General features: G+C 38.8%; 1 protein-coding gene across 2 annotated transcripts; it reads left to right on the forward strand.

Annotated features, from left to right (window-relative positions):
* Nucleotides 1-1,951: 1,951 nt before the first annotated feature.
* Nucleotides 1,952-19,079, forward strand: LOC134632256 (carbohydrate sulfotransferase 1-like). 2 transcript variants are annotated; one of them, XM_063480917.1, is made up of 7 exons: nucleotides 1,952-2,262; nucleotides 3,281-3,483; nucleotides 3,589-3,666; nucleotides 4,673-4,886; nucleotides 4,978-5,204; nucleotides 16,771-16,988; nucleotides 18,337-19,079. In XM_063480917.1, the coding sequence occupies exons 2-7, from the start codon at nucleotides 3,319-3,321 to the stop codon at nucleotides 18,671-18,673; spliced, it is 1,239 nt and encodes a 412-aa protein (XP_063336987.1). In that variant the 5' UTR covers nucleotides 1,952-2,262; nucleotides 3,281-3,318; the 3' UTR covers nucleotides 18,674-19,079. The 2 variants fall into 2 exon arrangements, with proteins under 2 accessions (XP_063336987.1, XP_063336986.1); XM_063480916.1 differs by having other exon boundaries at nucleotides 3,281-3,666.
* Nucleotides 19,080-21,045: the final 1,966 nt, after the last annotated feature.

Below are 21,045 nucleotides of genomic sequence, written 5' to 3' on the forward strand. Positions count from 1 at the left end.
TAATGGGAGTGTCCCCAAGAGTGTTGTGGACTCAGGATGTGAGTGGGCGTTAAGGTGTCTGGGAAGGGATCTCAAAACTGGATTATAGATCGCAGACAGTTGGTGTCATAAGCCACTGCCTCTGTGATCGTTCACAGTGGACATAGACGGCTTCTTTCACTCCTCTTTCAAACCAAAATGTGAACACTGACATCCTCAAAAGAGTGACCATTGTCCTTTAGATGCAGTTGGCCAGCCGAATCTTGTCACGTCGAGGTGGCTCTTCTATGTTGTGCCATGCATTTATGAAGAGTCACTTCATAATTATTAATCTCTGTCTCTCTTCCACAGCATGTCTTTGTCCTGTCTTCGTTCCCTCACCCCAATTAGTCATGGGAGATGGACACCCCTCCCTGAACCTCGTTCTGCCGGAGGTTTCTTCCTGTTAAAAACTTTTTTCCTTCCTGCTGTCACCAAAGCATCTGCTCATAGGAGGGTCATTTGATCATTGGGGTTTTCTCTGTTTTCTTTATTACTGTAGGTTATTTACAGTACAATATAAAGCACCCTGAGGCAACTGCTGTTTATTTTTGGTGCTATATTAATAAAATTTAGAATTTAGACTAGAATTTAACTGACAATTGAACAGAACATCTCAATGGTGCAGGTGGCTGCAGTGAGGGAAGTCTGGGCTTCTCTGCTTAGAACCACTACCCTGTGTGACCCAAACCCACATAACTGTCAAAAAATGGGTGAATGGATGGACCTTACCTGAAATTAAAAATCATCTAGGCTCAGTTCACTAATCTTGAGATGAAATATCCTCATGATCTGTCCAGTTCAAGAGGATAGTTTTCTTAGCGATGCATGAGGCAGTAAGGACTATATGTGATGTATTTGGTTCCGTACCTAATTCGCTTTCGTCACCTAAGATGCACAGCTTAGGTGACGTTGGAATAAAAGAGCTACTGTTGGTATTCACCAGCAAAATCTTATTGGTCAGTTTCTACTTAAAAATCATTATGGACATTTTTCTAACTTTAGATTTAAAACTAGTGGACGATGTTGCCTGTCTGAGATGTGTTTGCAGTAATGCAGTTTCCTGAAGATTCTTTATGGGATTTTGACAGATCTGCGATCTTTGTTATATACTTGTATTCTGAGGGGATAGTTTATGTTATTCATATCTGGGAAATATATATAACCGTATGTTATATGTATTATCTTCATAAATGTTATGGATATGTGCAGATCCATAAACCTGTACGGATTCTGTTTATCACGTATATATAAACTACACATATAAAAGCTAGTAGTCAGCTTTGTACGCATTTATATGACATATGCCCTACTTCAATATCAGCTGCAAGTACTCTTCATGATGGAGAATTAAGATCTACTTGCACATTGATCTTTCTAAGCCACATGGAAACATGAACCACAGAGGCACTCTCACCCAGCATCCCCAGTCTCAACTACAAGCCCTCCTTTGTTATTTTTTAATCACCAAAGCATTAAGCTTCATAAACGTCTGTGTTTGATAAACAAGTGCAAGTGTAGTTAAATTAACACAAGGAAGTAGGTAGGCAAACTCTTCACACTGATCTAAAATACTTTTTCTTATAAATATACATGCAGTTTTCCACCTTCGTCCCACAGGCCAAAGACTGTGTGACTCGTGACTCCAAAGACTCGGTGGATTAGCTGATGACTAATTTAGCCGTAGGTGTCGCTCTGTGATGGGCTGCTGGGCTGTCCAGAGTGCACCCCGCCTTTCTGCTACATCCTTCATGTGCTGTCTGTTATTTCATACAATAAAAATGTTTCACAGCAGAAATAACTCCGTGGTAACTGTTCGGCAGCTATTCTTTGAACAAACACAAATGATTGTAATAATTGGGCGTAAAAATGATGAAGCATTCAGAGGTGGTAGAGAGGGGGTGGTGGAGGCTAGGTAGAGCAGGAGAGAGAGGGTAGCTGTGGAGTATGTGACGTCTCACGCAGGCTGCCGATCGTTTGTGATGCTGTGGATTTGACGGGCTTTCATTCAAACATTCGTTGAGATCCTAATCATAATCTGTATGTGGTCTCTGCTCTGATCCGTGATGTTTTGATCCCTGCTGTGGATCACAGACAGGAGCAGCTTGGTTTCCTGCCCGGCGTCTACATCGTGGTGTCAGCCCTCCGCCCTCCTGCAGCCGAGAGGCAGCTGAGCGCTCCATCAGGCCGCGGGGAAACCACTCTGTCTCCGGTACTCAGGGATGAGGCGGGCCCGTGGATGTGGTGGGTATGACGGCATGTCGACAAGGGTTACTATTCCGCTGTGCTGTAACAAAAAAGACAGCGTTAGCCAGCCTCTTTATTAAGAGGCTGGTTATAATGACAGACTGGGGTAGCTCGTACAATGATGTGTAAACACATAATATCACTGATCTCTTGTTTCTAGCTTGAGATATGCAGCACTATTATCGAGCCTTCGAATATTTATGAAGCAATATATGTTGAATGTTCAATATAAAAGATATGTCACTGCGTGTCATAGGCCTTTAAAAGAAACTATGAATCTATCCCAACACAAGTACTCCAGAACTATTAATGCTTTCAAATGAGTGCACGAAACAAAAGATGCCAAGCATGCAAATAAGGCCATAGAAAATTAAAGGGGATGCACAGTGGTTTATGCTCTTAAATGGACTGACTCAAGTTTAACTGACTTTTTGTTATGATGATTGAGCACTCCATTTATTTCTTTTTACTGTAGTTCCAATATAATTAAAACAACAACAACAACAAAACTTTTGGCTGGATCATACTTTTGCTTTCTACATTGCAATAATATAAAAGATATTGACCATTTTTGACCAGAGAAATTTCTGTCAGAATTGCAAAGAAAGTTAGAAAACTACCAGTAAAGGCAAGTGTCTGATCTGTGAGAAAGAAAGAAAACTTGAGCAGCCTGTCCATGTGTATTAACAGAAATGTAAGTTGGCTATATTTGATCACTTATTTTTGTTTTTTACTTTTAATTTGTTATTGTGTCTGAGAGAAAAATGATATCTGGTATCAAACAGCTGCTATTTTCATTTTCTTTACATACCTAAATATATATTTTTCACGGTCTCAATATGACATCACTTTGTTGGAATCCAATTTGTGAAATTCATCTGCCTTCAACTCAAAGTCATAAGCAATTGGCTACTTTAGCAAGCATTAAGACAACAAATTTGAGACTTTACCAACCATAAGTCTTAAGAGCTCTTTGTCTCTTGTCTTCTGTCTGTTGTGTTTCCTTGTGTGGCAGACAGTGCTGTGGGATCCTGATAAACCAGTCCAATCATCATGCAGTGTTCTTGGAAGTCCATGGTGTTGTTAGCATTAGCCTCCATAGCCATCCAGTACACAGCCATCCGCACCTTCTCCAGCAACCCCTTAAGCTTTCTGTGCTCTGTGGGCCTGGCACCTTCAGGTTTGACTGTCAACTGCAGCCCCAAAGAGTTGATGCAGGTGGGCCAGGAGACACCCGTGGACTTGGATCATAGCTGTGATAGAAGCCCCTCCCATGCTAATTCCTCCCCTTCTCTCTCCAATCCTTCCTATAATGTCACCAAGAGAACCCACATCCTCATTCTGGCCACCACACGGAGCGGGTCCTCATTTGTAGGTCAGCTGTTTAACCAGCATCCAGAGGTTAGAAATTATATAGTTTCTGTGACTTGTCTGATTACGATGAAAAATCATGAAATCATGCCTTTTCTGATGCTTTTGAGTCAGTGGTTTCAAAATGCATAAAGAGCCTTTAATTTAACAATCTAGACTAGAATGTGTTTGATTTCATTCACAGAATTTTTTTGTCTACATATTTAATAGATCTTACATTTACAATAACTTCAAGTTTACAAATAGAACAATTAAATAAAAATACACTTAGAAATCGAAACACAAAAACAAATTTTTAACAGATTTAAAATGATTTCTAAATTAGTTTTTAAAGGTTACATGATCAGCACTTTTCAAAATTAATTCTATGTAATTAAAACATTTATTACAGTAAAGCATTTCTTCATTACATATTGCAGCAGATAATGTGAAAGGAGAGCCAAAATGTCAAGCATGGTCAGAATTTGAACAAGCATACCAAACTTTGTTAAAGCAGTTTTGTAAATAGACCACAGCAATGAATTTATTCAAATATATAAATGCAAAGTGAAATCAGCATCAAAGGAAATACAATTTACAAACTCAAAAGCAATTAAAAACTTACAAGACTGAGGATGTTAGTTAAAAGTGGCGGTAACGTATTAAGGACCATCGTTAATTACGAAATGCAGAAAAAGTATGCTTGTGTTATAATGTTTGGAAAAATCAAGCATATGTTAGTAAGACACAGGTAGAAATATAGACTGTAAGGTTCATGTACCAGGATGTCAGGTATTAAACCCATCAGGAGACTGATAATTTACAAAGTGCCTGATCAGTATTTATGCAACTTTAGACTTCAGAGGATTCTCGGCAAATACACATGCTAATTAGCTTAGCAACCAGAACGTGTCTGAAATATTACAAAAACCACTGACATTATGACGTTTCTGTATTTTGTTTTTAAAGAACCACTAAAATCTAAAAGAAAATTCTGGTGTGTAGTTTTTTGTGTTTGGAGTGTGCTTTAATGGTGATATGCTGTTTTTCATAACAGGTCTTCTACCTGTTTGAGCCTCTGTACCATGTCCAGTTGGCACTGCTTCCTCGGTTGGCACAGAGCCGAAACCTGGCTGAGAGGAGGGTCATGCTGGGAGCAGCTCGAGACCTGTTAAGGTCTCTGTACCACTGTAACCTCCACAGCCTGGAAAGTTACATACAACCCCGTCCTGCAAGGCACTCCACTGACAAGCTGTTTAGACGAGGAGCTAGTAAGAGACATGAGTCTGCTACTTTTGCATCTTTTTTTGCAATCCAGTTCCTGTCTGTCACAGTTTTTGTATGGTACGTGTCCTGTCTTAGGCCGTTCTCTGTGCTCCCCACCTGTATGCGAGGCTCCACTGGGCTCGAAGGAGCAGGTCCTGGTGCTAGCTGATGAGGGGGAATGTGTGAGAAAGTGTGGGCCACTAAATGTGTCGGTGGCTGCTGAAGTCTGCAGAGCAAAGCGCCACGCAGCCATCAAGACTGTTCGGATTCCCCAAGTCAGTGACCTCAGGGCGCTCATTGAGGATCCAAGACTCAACCTGAAGGTAGAGAAATCGTTTCATTGAAAGCATTCTACTTAATTCATAATGAATTTTAGTAATGCAGTTTGTATTCTTTCAGATCAGAGGCTTAAGGACTTGAGTAAGATTAAATGATGATTATGACAAGCCACTTAATTTAGACTTGATGACAGAACACAGACTCGACCTCTTGACATAAAATAAATTCATAAATTGAAAAATATCAGAATTGGGCCTAGTTTTGCCATTATGAATAATTAAAACACAGTTTGCCTTGTCATATCCAGCATATGGCCATTTTTCTGCCTGTAGCTGAGAAAAGACATGCTAATGATTTTTTATATGCTAGTTCCTGTCTTTAATTGTTACGGGTCAGATTTAGTAAAGGTCTGCATCAGTGAAGAAAAATGTCTTTTGGCTTTAAAACATTATGTAAAAACGGCTACTGCTGGGATTGATGAAAGACACTGACAGGTTTGCAACTGGAAGGCATTGAAAAATATTTCTGTGGTTGGCCTTAGGGTATATACTAAAACTTGGGGAGGAGAGTATTTGTTTGAGTCACACAAACAAGGAGGTTTAGCAGAGGGCAATTTACTGCAAACTGAACCATATTTAATACAGGAAGAAAGCGTGTCTTACTTTGCACCTGATTTGGCTGTGATAGTCGTGTGATACCTAACAGCATTCATTTATGTGGAACCACAGGAATAAATGTTATAAGAACACATGCATAAGTGGCAGAGGTTGATTCCTCAAAGCTGTGATCGTGGTACATATTTCTGGTCTTCATTGCAATTTTATTGTAACAGAGAATTGATGTTGAGATGGTTTGGATGTGCACAAAAGGCAAAATATTGTAAGTGGGAAGTTGCTGTGCAAGAAGAAGAGAGGAAGACCCTCAGACAAGATCTGTGGATGTAGTGAAGGAGGACATGCAGAGGCTTGGTGTGATGCAGAAGATTGTTAGAGAGACGAGACGGAGGCAGATGATCTGCTGTGGCAACACCTAAAGGGAATAGCTAAAAGAAAAAGTAGACCAAAACTTAACGTGAAGTGTCGGAAAACATAAAATTTCTTGTTCAGCTGATTCTCACTGAGACAAGAGCACAATGAATCTCTTGACCGTGTTTGTAGTGTTGGTTCTCTTTGTAGTGTTTTTATGCAGACATATGACAAATAATATGGCTTGTTGTGTGGTTAATTCAACAGTACTAACAGACTGTCCAAGACATCTGCGCTCCTGTTTTGGTGAGTGAAATAAGAGCGGGGTGGTTTGCATTTTTGTTAATGAAATCAAATCAATACTGTAGTAAAATTTCAAATATTGAGTTTAATGTAGTGTTAAAATCAAAGAGATTTTATATTAACATACGTGGGCAATCCCAAAAGTATGGCCTCCTACTTTTTTAAGAAATACAAACAACCGTTTATTTTCTCTTTTACATCATTTTAAAGGTTGGAGAATTATTTTTCTACATAATCGCCATTTTGGTCGATGTCTGTGAAGGTTCTCGGTCATCCGGGTCATCTAGTCTAAGGAGCTTGGAAAAAAAAGCATCTGGACTTCTTTAACTTTTCTTTTTGTAGACGCTGTGGCACTTTTAGAATGACCATGTCATACCAGCTCGCCGCCATTTCTTTCAGGAAGCATTGAACCTCATCTTTCACCTCTTCGTCAGAGCAGAATCACCTTCCGCCTGGTTGTAAACTCTTTATACCATTTGCAAATGTTTTTGACATCCATGCACGACTGTCCATACACTTCCATCAATTGGCGATGAATTTCAACCAGTTTAAAGCCTTTTGCGTTCAGAAATCGAATAACTGCGCGAACTTCGCACTTGGCGGTAGCGTTCAACGGGAGCTCCATTTTCAAGGGCTGCCAAGCCATGATTGAGCATCCCAGCGAAGCGGCGCATGCTTGTTTGGGAGTGGAGGAAGCACCAATCACAACAGTGTGGCCCACAGCCATACGAACAGTTTCTCTACGTCCCCACCGCTTTAGAGACCTTACTTATGGGATTGCCCTCATATAAATCATGGAAAACACTGTAATATTGAAATAATGACAATCCAAGGTTCTCCACAACTACATTTTCACCAGTTAATGACAGACTTTACTAGTGATTGGATAACCAGACCCATTCAACAAAAACAGATGTGATCAGAAGCTGAATATTTATTTGTAACTGGTTATTGTATTGGCAGATTGTGAGATGGCACTTAACAGGTCTTCACTAACTGAGGACACGGTAGACTGAATGATGGACGGTTAGATGAACAGTCAATGCTACTCTAAATTGGAATTGATTAAACATGTGGTGTCAACAACTGCAGTCCCTCAGAATTACCCTAAACATGTGTAGAGACACATGGGCTTAATGTACCCCATTCAACCTCACAGGGCAGTAAAAACATTTTGCCAGTAGCCTTAGTTTGACCTTAATTTATGTATGTTATGTTAAAACACGCTTTTTATTCAAGTTACCATTGTGGATGGTGGCCTCAGTAATTTTGTCTTTTTTGTGTCCAAATAAATCATGGATGTCAGAGCTACAACAAATTTATGACTTTCCAACTGTCATTACCTCATCTGTAGAATTAATGAACACTCCTGTCAGTGGTGCTCTTACCTTTGTATATAAAGAGAAAATGTCTGGCAGTTGCATACATTATTGTCACAGATATTTCTCTGTATTTAGTCCATCCACAAACAAGATAAACTTCTGCTACTGGTGGGGATAAATATCACCAATTTTTTTGGATAATGAGACATGCCCCCTGTAATGCTGTTCACCAACTCCAGCCCACCGCTCATGAAAGGTCATCTGATTATGGGGGTTTCTCTGCATTATTATAGGGTCTTTACCCTTACAATGTTATTTTGTGTTTTATAAGTAATAAGTAAGTAATATGAAATTGAACTTTTGAATAGAGCAGATTTCATGGTTCCATTAGTTACTACAAGTCACCCAGGGCCTGGACCACCACCATGTTTAACTGTTGGTATGATGCTGTCTATATGAAATAATGTGTTACTTTTATGTCATATGTAATGAGACTCAAACCTTTCAAAACGTTCAGCTTTTGTCTCATCAGTCCACAGACTATTTTCCCAGTAGTCTTGGGGATCATCAAGATGTTTTTTGGCAAACGTGAGACGAGCCTTTGTGTTCTTTTTGGTCAGCAGTGGTTTTCTGCTTGGATTTCTCCCGTGGACGCCATTTTCCCCCAGTCTTCTTCTTACTGTTAAATCATGAATTCTGACCTTACCTAAGACAAGTGAGGACTGCATTTTTTTGTTATTGTTCTGGGTTCTTTTGTGACATCCTGAATGAGCCATCAATGCGCTCTTGGAGTAATTTTTGTAGGAAGGCTGCTTCTGGGGAGGTTCACCAGTGTTACAAGTTTTCTCCATGTGTGGATAATGCTCTCTCTGTGGTTACTAGAAATGGTTTTGTAAACCTTCCCAGACTTATAGATGTCAATGATTTTATTTCCCAGGTGTTTCTTTAGATCGTGGCATGATTTGTTACTTTTTGAGAGCTGTTATCCCATTTTACTTTGTTGGACAGGTTCTATTTAAGTGATTTCTTGATTTATCAGGTCTAGCAGTAATCAGGCTTGGGTGTAACTAGAGAAATTGAACTCAGCTTTTCAAATAATATGGTTAGTAACAGTTAATTTGTGTATAACTTTCTTAGGGATTAATAAAGTATTGTGATTATTTAACGAGGGGGCAATTACTTTTTCCCAGAGGATCAGGAAGCCTTGGGTAGCTTTTTTTCCTAAATAAATGAAATTATGATTTAAAACCTGAATTTTGTATTTACTCTAGTTATCTTTGTCAAATATTAAAATGTGTTTGTTTAAAAGTGTGTCAAATATGAAAAAACAAAGCTTCTCTAATGACAATGTAGTTTGGGGGAGACTTTATTATGACAATGGACAAACTAGCAAAACCAAATTGCACTATAGGGATACTTCAGATACCTAATTATTCTTACTTACTGGAGGTCTGTAAGTAGTTGTGAAGATGGTGGGGGAATACTTCTCGTTAACACATATGGATCTAGATGGTCCTATAAGTTAGAACTGAAAAGGAACAAAAGAAAAAACGAAAGAATAAAGAAATTTAGAGAATGTACAAAATGTCATGCCTAAAGTCTTTTAAAAGGAGTTTCAAAGAGAGAACATGGTCAATTAAATACAGAGGTCAATCAGAAATAAATTAAAATGGGCAACAAAATTAATTGCATGTGTAGGCCTGTGAACTAAATTAAGGTTGAATCCTTGAACAGAGGCAACTGGACTTCTATAGTTTCCTTACAATATGAATTCTGATTCATATCGTAAGGTTAGGAGCCTCGAATAATACAGAGAAAACCCCAACAATCAGATAACCCCTCTGAGCAAGTGCTTTGGCAACAGTGGGAAGGAAAAAATCCCCTTTGACAGGAAGAAACCTCCAGCAGAACCAGCAAGTTTTAAGCCTAATGTTAAAATTAGAGAGATTGTCTGTCTTCAGAATCTAAACTGTGAGCTTGTTCCACAGAAGAGTTGAATGGAAGCTGATGGGTCTGTGTTAGGTTTATATTGTGGATTGTCATTTATGCTTAGAAATATATACTCATATATGCTTAGAGTTTTATAATCGATCGCATATTGATAGGACGTCTGATCCTTAGCAGTCTGCAAAGACTCTGTGTGCCTCCCAGAGCACTCTGGCATACACACACAACTTAAGGTCATGAGAGAGGTCGTACCTTCTCTTACTGATTTATGGTATAGGAGGACACCTACCCCCCCCCCACACACACACACACACATATATACCTACACGACACACAGACAAGGTACTCTTTGTTTACATGTATGCCTGTGTAAGACGTCATATGTTAATGAACTTATGCATAGTCATGTAACCGCAATAAAGAGCAGTGTTACGAGGGAGCAGACGAGAGCGACTGGGGTTCGAGCGTCAGGAACGGCGCTCGTCACAGTTCTCTCCCTCGTGCACGAGATCAAACAAAGAGCTCTGCTTGGTGTCCAATGCTTTTTGCTGTTGTAGTAGAATTGTCTCGTTCCAGCGGTGGGTCTGTGCCAGACAGACCCAACAGTCTGCCTCCCCTACTACTTTTAAATAAGCTAGGAACCACAAGTAAGCTAGGAGTCTGAGAGCAAAGCACTGTATAGGGGTGATATGGTACTTTGACCTTTTTAAGATAAGACTCTCCATTTACATGAACAAATTGAAGTCTATTAGATAGATCCACTACAGCGCAGTACCTGTAATACCGACAGAATGCTCTAATCTTTGTAATAAAATCTTATGGTCAACAGTACTGAACAGTGGCACAAGGTCTAGCAGGACAAGCACAGACATGAGTCCACTGTCAGAGGCCATAAGAGTATCATTTGTAACCTTCACAAAAGCTGTTTCGTGCTGTGATGAGCTCTGAAACCTGACTGAAACTCTTCAAATGAACTATTTCTCTGCAGAGGATCAGATTTACAGCAACTCTTACAAGAATTTTTTGAGATAAAAGGAAGGTTGCAGATTGGCCTTATCAGGGTCCCTCAGTCCTCCCTGGCAGACGTTGTCAGGGTTTGTTTTTCTCTCTCTGCTTCAGTTTCTATCTCTCCTCTCTTCTATCTGTTGTCACGTGTTGTTGTCTGTCCTATGGGGTGGTACTGATTTTGGGTTCCTACACTTGGCACTATACACCTGGGATAATCAACCACTTCTGGCCTAGGATCTTGTCAGCAGCCAGTACATAAGGTTGTGGCCGGCTGTTATTCATTGCTGTATTGTTGAACTACCTTGTTAGTTAAGCCTTGGCTCCTAGCTTCTATTTTATACGTGTGTTTTTGCCTCAAAGGATCTGACCTTGTCTCCTTCCTCTGCACAGACTTTCCCTGGATTTCCTTCCCTGGAGTGGTGAGCCTGCCCGTTTTGAGAGTGTTGTACTGGAGAGAGAATTCGATGTTTTGAATACCTGTTTCCCCTTGGACCCCTTTAGCTGCTTTCCCTTGCGCTGTTGTATATAGCGCATTTTGGTAAAACACTGTAAATAAAGGGCACTAAACTTTAATTCGTCCAAATCCAGCATTTGAATCTACTCCAGCATTCATGACAGGCCTATAATTAGCCAACACAGCTGGCTCAAGTTATGGCTTTTTAAGTACAGCATAAGTACTGTCAGCGTAAAGACTTGTGGTAGGTAGCCGATTGCGAGAGATTGGTCATATTTAAGACTGAAACTTTAATTAATGGTAAGACTTGAATAAGACAGACTTGTAGGAATGGGGTCACATTGATGGTTTTGTGAAATTAATTACTGAAGTTAACTAAGAAAGACCAATTGTAGAAAAAAAGGCTAAATATATATAAATGGAATTGAAAGTAGCTGTACATGTTGTTACAGCTGTGAGATTATGAGTAATTCTTTTTCTCTAATGGTTAAAATTTTATTTGTGAAGAAATTCATGTTGTCGCTTGTTTTGGGTAAAGGAATGCTTGGCTCAAAGCAGCTGTAAACCACCACATCTGGTCATTCACAGTAAATATAGATGGCCTGCTTTAAACCCCTGATTGTCTTTGCGGTCCAAAATGTGAACACTGGCATTCTGGAAAGAGTTTCCTTCGTATTAAGTGCTGTTCTGCTGCTCAGTCTGGTCCTGTCGAGGTGGAACTCCTGTGTTGTACGATACATTTGTGGAGTAGCCCTATTGTTTCTCCTCTATAAAAGGTCCGAGCTCTCCTAACTCCAGACTAGCAAACTGCCAAAACTTCTTTCACAGAGGTGATCACCATTTTGCTCTTAAATCCCATGGTAGCTGTAAGGATGTACTTACTATTATTATCATTATTATTCATTTTATATTCATTTTATTATTATTTTTTTTTCTTTTTTTTTGAGGGGCTGGGGGGGGGGCTTAATTTTTTTTTAAATAATAAGTTATAATATGTATGGTATAATATGGTATATGGTATATACATATTGGTATATACATATTATATATGGTATAATATGTATGTATTCACCTGAGGTTGTATTTAAATCATTGTGGAAACTAGTGAGGACTGGATGGTGGTTTGATTTTTTTGTTTTTCTTTAATTGACAATTTGGCTTACAATTAAAAGGGGCTCTACTGTTTTGTTTTGTTTTTTACCATGACTGCAGGGAGTGTTAAGGTTCATTTTTGAGGGTGAGAGAGGTGGTGGAGATCGGAATAACACACTGACCCAGTCAGGTGGAGTCAACGAATTTTAATGAAGCACACGCAGCGTGTGGAGATGTGACACTGTATACAAACAGCAATCAGATCTCATCTCCAAAACGTCAGACCACAGTATTTATGCATCGGGGTATAACGCCCCCTCTTGCGTCAGATAAACACAATACATGCATACGTCAAATCAAAACCACAATGACTTTTAACATAGTTTAAAAAGAACATCGTCTCGTCTCCATCCAGGTGTCTTCCTGTTGTCCCTGGACGCTCGCTTATCTGTCTGGAACATCAGGCACACGTTCTGCACAAACTGTCACATATGCACGCACAATTTTGCAGTTGCAAGCAAAACATGATTAACTTTTACCTATATAACTGAGTCTATCTACGATGTGTGTGTATGTGGGTGTATGTGTGTGTCAGCTTCTGCTGCCCTTTGTTTCACCCTTCACTTCATCAGCTAAACCTTGTAACCTTTCCACCAGACAGAAGGCCAGCACGTACACAACTGAAACTATATGTGTAATATATCGAATACATGTTCTAATCAAGAACCTCCACTAAAAGCTTAATCAAAAGATATAGATACATAAAAGATACTAAAGAATAACCTGATTGTTCATAACCTACTCAAAATACTTGCACTCAGACTCTGCTTTCGGTTTCACTTCCTGCCCTGCACACTCTGCACAAGCCTGTGTTTCCTGTCAAGACCTTTTAGGCCCAGATTATATTCAGAGGTGAGCCCTTCAAATAATGCAATGTAATCTGCCTATAAACATTTTAAGATTATAGATTCAACTCAACAGTTTAAAGTGGTTCTTACTGGACCTGTAATAAAGACTAATATGATACCAATATGTTTGAACATCTGAATGCAATATCCATAGTGTTATTAATAGAATGGTAATGATGATTATAAAAATAGCAGCCAATAATAGCAGCAAAATATCCCTATATTCTACACTCCCTCTCTCGACCTCTGGTTTGCCAGAGGTCGCCATACATTGCATTGTGTCACTCCGCTTCTGGGGTCCCTCTCTGATGGGAATCTTCTCCTGTTAGGGATAAACACACTTTCTCCCTACTACGCTTCCCTGACTTATGTTTGTCAATTTTCTCTTTATTCAAACTTGGTCAAGCTATCATGTTCAGGACTTTTTAATCAAAGCATTACCCTAATTATGTTTTGACTTTCTGACCTTTGTTCATATATAGTCTTAAACTTCACTCATCTCAACCCACAGCATTTTAACAGTCTTCAAGCGCTGCTTTCACATATATTTCCTGTTGCTCGCTCTATTCTCCCTTATCTGATCATCAAAATCCTTTACTGTCGCAGCTGCATGTAACTCTGATCTAAAATCACCTTTCACAACAAAAATCATCATAAACACTTATTCTACTAAAGCATCAAAGGAAAAACTACCATTTTAATCAACTAAGTGTAAGCATATAATCAATTACTCCTGAATAAATTTCATCATAGCTAAAAGCTGCCTAGAAACAACTCCTGTGTGCTAACACTCACTCCATTCTAAAACTCACATTCCCTGTGTTATTTCGATTCTTGGTATAGCATTTTATTTCATTTTACTCCTTTTAATGTAATGGTGCATTCTAATTATACTTTATCAAACTTAGCCAAAATTATAAGCTTTCTCCCCTTTGCTTCTGCTTTAAAGCAAGAAAACTTGGTCACCTCGACAAGCATTTGTTATTCTGTAACTGCATTCATATACTAAAACTCATGTGGAGCTGCATTTGTTATCTCCATATTTTACATGTCACACAGTTTAGTTACAAGCAAACTCCTATTCAGTTCCTCTTTTCTGTCACTTGTTACTAGACAGGCTCATATTCAGTTAGAAGCTAAGTGAGTTTCAGGCCTTCGGCCTGGAATCCATACTGTCATGTGTGTTGATGAACTCCATATGTCTGTAAGCGTGTGCAATCCTTCAATAACTCATGTCATCCTCACAGTAGATTGGCTAATCATAACGCTAACCAAAAGTTTGTAACCCTCAAGAGACGACTTTTTGAGCCACAACTCCTTTAAAGGCACAGAATGCAATGTGTATGAAATCATTTCTATGTATATAATCTTCAATGCTATTCATTTGGGACAGCGGCACTTTTAACATCCTCATAAAAAGCTCTCCTCTATCCTAGAAATAAATCTTTTTAATATCTGTTTTAAAGCCTACATTATAACAGCTTATTCTAAACATCAAAAAGAAATCACACATTTCTACTCGTAAAATCTTCACTAATCTTCCCCATTATTATTATTATTCCCACAGTTTCCCTTTAAGTTTGGTGTACAACTTCTTATGAACACCAGCATTTTATCTTCTGAACAGAATTGAGTTCATTTTAATCCTTTCTTTACAAATAACAATTTCTGCCTCAGTGCTACCATATCTAAATTATCAACAAACCCAAAATAAATGTCATTAAATGATCCTAAAACCCATTTCAATCCCCCCTTTTTTATTTGGACTTCACGTGTGTGTCCAAATAAAACTCAAAATGCGTCACCCGAGCTTAACAAATTAAAAGAAAAAGGTTAGTCTTAACATCTCTCCAAACACTTCAGCCATCCTCCTCTCAGGTATTTTGCTCCGGCCCTAAAAACCTGTGTTTAAGGAATAAAATCAATTTAATCACCATGACACATCTCCTCGAACTCCTTGCTCCTTTCCAAATCTGGATCCTTCGAAATTCCTGGAAACAAAACCTGTACTTTACATTTCATACTCAACTCTCCCCCCTTTATGATCCAATCTGTGTTATAACAAAAAACTAAACTTAAAACAGAACAATTAACAAAAACATCATGTGTTTCTTCAGTTAATGGTAACATGAGTTATATCAAAAAATGTTTCCCCTTTAGCATTTGGCCTACACCCAACAATATAATGTAATACTATAATCTAACCCCAGTCAGTAGAACAGAACTTTACTCAAAGCAACTCAAAAATCAGCATCCCCAGAATTAAGTCTTCCACTCGTCCTGCTTATGACAAAAGCAAAACAAAGCATCCCCTTTCTCTTCCTGGTCTGGTAAATTGTTTGTCCACAGCTTGCTTATGATTAGCTTAAACCAGTCTGTGAATCCTGCTTTTAAGGTCCGAATCCAGCATTTGAATCCACTCCAGCATTCATGACAGGCCTATAATTAGCCAACACAGCTGGCTCAAGTGATGGCTTTTTAAGTACAGCATAAGTACTGTCAGCGTAAGGACTTGTGGTCTGGAGCCGATTGCGAGAGATTGGTCATATTTAAGATTGAAGCTTTAATTAATGGTAAGACTTGACTAAGACGGACTTGTAGGAATGGGGTCACATTGATGGTTTTGCGAAATTAATTACTGAAGTTAACTAAGAAAGACCAATTGTAGAAAAAAAAAAAGGCTAAATATATATAAATGGAATTGAGAGTTTTTCTTTAATTGACAGTTTGACTTACAATTAAAAGGGGCTCTACTGTTTTGTTTTGGGTTTTTTTTTTTTTTTACCATGACTGCAGGGAGCTAGCTTGCTTATGATTAGCTTAAACCAGTGTGTGAAGCCTGCTTTTAAGGCGTGATTTAAAAAGTGAGTGAGTTTATTTACATTTTGATAAGGAATCTGATAATGAATTAAAAGCAAGGCTGCAGTTTTCAACCTCTACAAAAATGCTAAAGTCACCCAATATAATTATATATCTGAATTGAACACTAAATCTAAAAGTCAAAGCTGAAATTTATTTAAACTGATGCATTCCTCTTGCTTGTTTTGTTTTTTTGACAAATCATTGTTGATCAGTTATCAAATCATTTAATAAGAAACATATAATAAGGAGACCACTGTTTATTAATCTACATTTAATCTTTTCATTCTTTGTTACTGCAACAAAGAATAAAATGATTAAGTGCAAATAAATTTACACCTGTTTCCAGGTTCACGAGCTGCGCTATCCAAAAAGGGACCAGTGCTGTCTTTCTTGTTATTATCTGTGCTTCCCACTTGATTTGCTGGGCACTACCTAGCTACCCAGTGGGTGAAGGATGACCATGGCATGATATGTGTAGCCATTATGTGGTAGTTTAGGGGAATTTAGGAAAAATCTGTAAATATCACAAGTGGTATCTCAAGCCCAAAACTTGATGAACGGTTTACTGCACTGCTTTACATGCTTAGAAATGTTAGTTCCTGTCCCACCACATGGTGTTAGCACTAGCATATACTGCAACATTTTGTGGATTACCTGGATGCATGATTTGTGCAGACCATGGTGTTCAGGGTTATAGGTTTTTGCCATTTATATGATTTATTCCTACTGAATATGTTTATCCTTCATAGGTTGTCCAGCTTGTTCGAGATCCACGTGGCATCCTGGCATCTCGTATTGAGACCTTTCGGGATACTTACCGGCTGTGGCGTCTGTGGAGGGCAACTGGACGTCGACCCCACAACCTGGACCTAGGACAAATCAACACAGTGTGTGACGATTTCCTTCGCTCTGTGTCTGTAGGCCTGGCAAGACCCACCTGGCTCAAAGGGAGGTACATGTTGCTGAGGTGAGAAGAGGATAATCATTTACACCAGGGGTATCTAACTCCAGGCCTCGATTTTTGATTTTTGTTTCTAAGAAAAATGAGAGCCACATATGAGGATATTCGTTTTAAATGTTGCTAAAACAGAGGCAGTATAATGTCCTCATAAGTGGATATCAGGCCCTTGTAGAGCAAAATTTAGTATTTTGGTGTAGACAACCAAAAATGTGATGTCCACATATGTGAATGCCAGGTCCTAGGAGGTTAAGCATAGTTCACAAATTTTCAATAGGGTATTTGGCTTTGGGAAGCTACTCCAGAAGCTTAATGTTAGCCTGCTATATCCATTCCAAAACCAGTCTTGAAGTGTTTGGGATCACTGTTGTGTTGAAATACCCAGTTGTTTCCAAGTTTCAGCCAAATTTCAGAATGTGTACATAGATAACAGTGACGATAACACCAAGACTTAACTTATGGATTTACCTTACTGGCTGATGTGCATGTGGATGAGCAGATTGCATTTGGTATTGGGTGCAATTATAAGAATTTCCATTTTGTCTTTTTAAGTTTTACTGAAATAAGGTAAACGGTGCTAGAGAGTTCAGTAGACCTGGACCGGGGGTGTCCAACCCCAGGCCTCAAGGGCCAGTGTCCTGCAGGTTTTAGATCTCACCCTGGGTCAACACGCCTAAATCAAATGATTAGTTCATTACCAGGCCGCTGGAGAACTTCAAGACATGTTAAAGAGGTAATTTAGCCATTTAAATCAGCTGTGTTGGATCAAGGACACATCTAAAACCTGCAGGACACCAGCCCTCGAGACCTGGAGTTGCCCCACCCCTGCTCTAGGCTGTCGAGGCAGGGAAGCCAAATCTAAGGACAAAGAGCAAGTGAGCAAGTCTTCAGTAAAATGAAGAGAAACTCTAGAGCTCAACAAAACTTTGAAATACTGCACTGACAATGAAATAGAGAGGAGCCCCAACCCCGACTTCACAATTCAGGGTGAAAATCAACATATGTGAATTCATTTATTCATTGGTGAAAGTTCTTGAATAAGGGAGCAACCAAAAGTAGCTTTTTAGTATACCACAAATGTTAACAGTTCAGGTCTTCAATTGAGGCCTCGGGGAAACTGCAATGACACTACTCATAACAGGTCAAAACTATATCTACATACTATCTTCTGTCCAGATTCAGGTCTTATTTGGTTATTGCCTTCTTTTTAGTCTGAATGTTGTTATATTTGTTTTTGACAAACAACTTCACATCGACATGCTAATGCTTAGTATTGTTATTTACTGTGAGTGATAAATTTTCTTTGTTCGTTATTTAAAAAAATAAAATACTCAATGGTACTTTTTTCCTTGATCAGGTATGAAGACTTGGCCAGGTTTCCTCTTCAAAAGACAAAGGAGCTCTATAGCTTCCTTGGTTTGGTTCTAGACCACAATGTGGTAGACTGGATCATCAACAACACTCGGGGCAGCAGTGGTCTATCATCCTGGCAGAAATTCACCACAGTTCGGGATTCTGCAGCGAATGCTGAGAACTGGAGGGTTAAGCTATCCTTTGATATGGTGGTTTACACGCAGACTGTCTGTCAACCACTTCTGGGGCTCCTTGGATACAAGACCATCTTCCATCCCAGGGAACTGAGAAATCTTTCACACTCTTTGGTGGAGGACCGGACGTTCCTCCCTTTTTTTTAAATGAATGACAAATATAGTTAACTGAGGTTTAGAAACCCAGCAAGACTTTACAGAACTGTTATAAGGGAGAGACTGTGTAGTCACAGCTGTGGTCACTCTTGTCTGTGGTGGTGGAACAGTTATCCCTAGATCTATTCACAACTAAAAGTTCAATAAAACAATCAGAAATGCTCTCCTTTACATTAGTGTTTTCTAGTGACCTGGAGAGTTCTGGCAATCTCTTATTGTCGACTGCCTAATTTATTGATTTATTAATTGGTTATCTGACTGATTTTCTTTATTATTTTTCATTTAACTGCTGAGCCATTACCTACCTCAGTTACAGCTACCGCATCAAAAGGCCCAAAATACTGTTTGGAATATATTGGCTTCATTGTGGCAAAAATAATACAGCTAGATAATTTAACCAACAAATGTGCAGGCTGTTTGTACCTGGTTACTTAGACTTACTGTGTTTAGCCCTTTATCACATTTTTTACAGTCACATGGTCATGATCACTGCAGTGTGATGGTGAACAGATGGGACTTCTCTATCATGTGGAAATTTTCATTTGTTTTGTTTACCTGCTTAGAGCCTTGATTTATTTTGGCAGTGGTGGGACTTCTATTTTTGAGCCTTGGTCACATCAGCTGAAGGTTCTGGCATGCACACTAAATTTCTTTGTTAATTGCTATCTTTAGACAAAAACGTTAGAAAAGTTTTGAACAATGCCAAAGAAAAATAGCTCTAGAAATAATATGGAATTCCTGCCCAAGAGTTAGTGTAGCAGGATCTATTGGTCGAAACTGATTTTACTATTCTTTATATTTTCATCAGTGTTTACCTGTTTAGAGCTTTGCTCTGCAGCTACAAATGGCTGTTAGCTTTTAAAAAGGCCTTGGTTGCTAATGACCTGAAGTGTGCATTTGAGGGTTAAGGGGTCAGTCTCTTAAACCAATCTTGTTAATAATGTCCATGCTATTATAAATGTATATTCTTAGTTTGATCGGTTTATACAGAGCAACATTTTTACCATGCACATTTTGAAGGACAGTGCTGCAACACACATCAACTTTTTTCCCTTGTTATTAAAAATCTCAAAATATGATCGATTTTTGATTTTTAAATGTCAAAATATTCTCACTCGTTAATAATGTCGGTCTTCTCACTAGATAAGTTATCGTACAACAGTTTGTATATACAACAAAAGCTTGAATGTGCCACATGAGCTTGCAAGATTGTCACATGTCCCACATTCTCTACACACTAGACACAGATTCTACATTTAATTTCCAATCAATTGTTAAAATTACCTTGAATTAATGTAAGAAGTCATTGTTTGTGCAGCTACAAACTATTTTAATAGTTTTTAAGTTTTAAATTAAACATGTTTGGATTTTCTGGAATAAGAAGCCTCATTCTTGTTTCAACAACATGACAACCTCTTAAAAGTAATCCAGTCCAAGTTCAAGGTGACTCTTGTAGCATATTTCTGATTTGTTGCCACAAGATTATTTTTCTGGATTTCAAATCTGCTTGTAATTTTACAGTAACAGTATATATTGCAAGAAGTGGATATGGCAGGTTAGGTACTACATTAAACCAAAGATGGCTAATGTCCTTATTTTTAGAGCATTAACTGTCTTCACATTCTTATAGATCCTTTAAATGAAAAGTTTGCACTTCTGTACCCAAATCTGGAAATAAAACTTGAGTCAAATCAAAGCATGTAAATATGTTATCAGTTCTTCTTGATTGTGCTTAAAATAAAATGCTAAAATTTCCAACAATTGATGTAAAAATTGATGTAAAAAACCAAAACGTTTTGTTAGCCCTGCGTCAGGCTGGCAACCTGTCCAGGGTGTACCCCGCCTCTCGGCCTATGGTAGCTGGGATAGGCTCCAGCCCCTGACAACCCTGACAAGGATAAGCAGAAGACAATGCAAGTTTGTTTTAATGTGGACATGAAACAATACATGTATAAAGGCTAATTTACACCATGGAGCTCTTCATCTTGAAAACAGTCACCAATTTAAATTTATCTATGAAGCTGGATTTTAGGAAATAAATCTTCAGGTTAGAGCCAATCTTGTGCTGGTATGAACATCACTGGGTTGGTTGGCTGGTTGCTGATAGACTGATAGACAGCCTAAGGGAGACATTTTTGTACTTCTCCTGGTTGCAACAATGAGCGCACAGTCAGCATTATATGCTGACTGTGCGCTTTCACTCTGTCTCTTTAGCAGTAAGTGGTTCTTGGTTGTTGGCTAGCTGCATAATGGCAAAACCTGCAAACTGAACCTTCAAACAGCATTTCACATAGGCCAACTGTCCCAGACTACATACTTGACATGCAGAATGTAGTAGCTGGGAATGGAACCACTAGCTTTCC

The sequence above is a fragment of the Pelmatolapia mariae genome, linkage group LG7 (assembly GCF_036321145.2).
Source record: "Pelmatolapia mariae isolate MD_Pm_ZW linkage group LG7, Pm_UMD_F_2, whole genome shotgun sequence".
Taxonomy (NCBI): Eukaryota; Metazoa; Chordata; class Actinopteri; order Cichliformes; family Cichlidae; genus Pelmatolapia; species Pelmatolapia mariae.

Coding starts and splice junctions, on each gene's coding strand:
- LOC134632256 (XM_063480916.1), top strand. CDS start 3,319: ATGCAGTGTTCTTGGAAGTCCATGGTGTTGTTAGCATTAGCCTCCATA. Junction 5,205..16,770: donor ATCCAAGACTCAACCTGAAG/GTAGAGAAATCG, acceptor TATCCTTCATAG/GTTGTCCAGCTTGTTCGAGA. Junction 16,989..18,336: donor GGGAGGTACATGTTGCTGAG/GTGAGAAGAGGA, acceptor TTCCTTGATCAG/GTATGAAGACTTGGCCAGGT.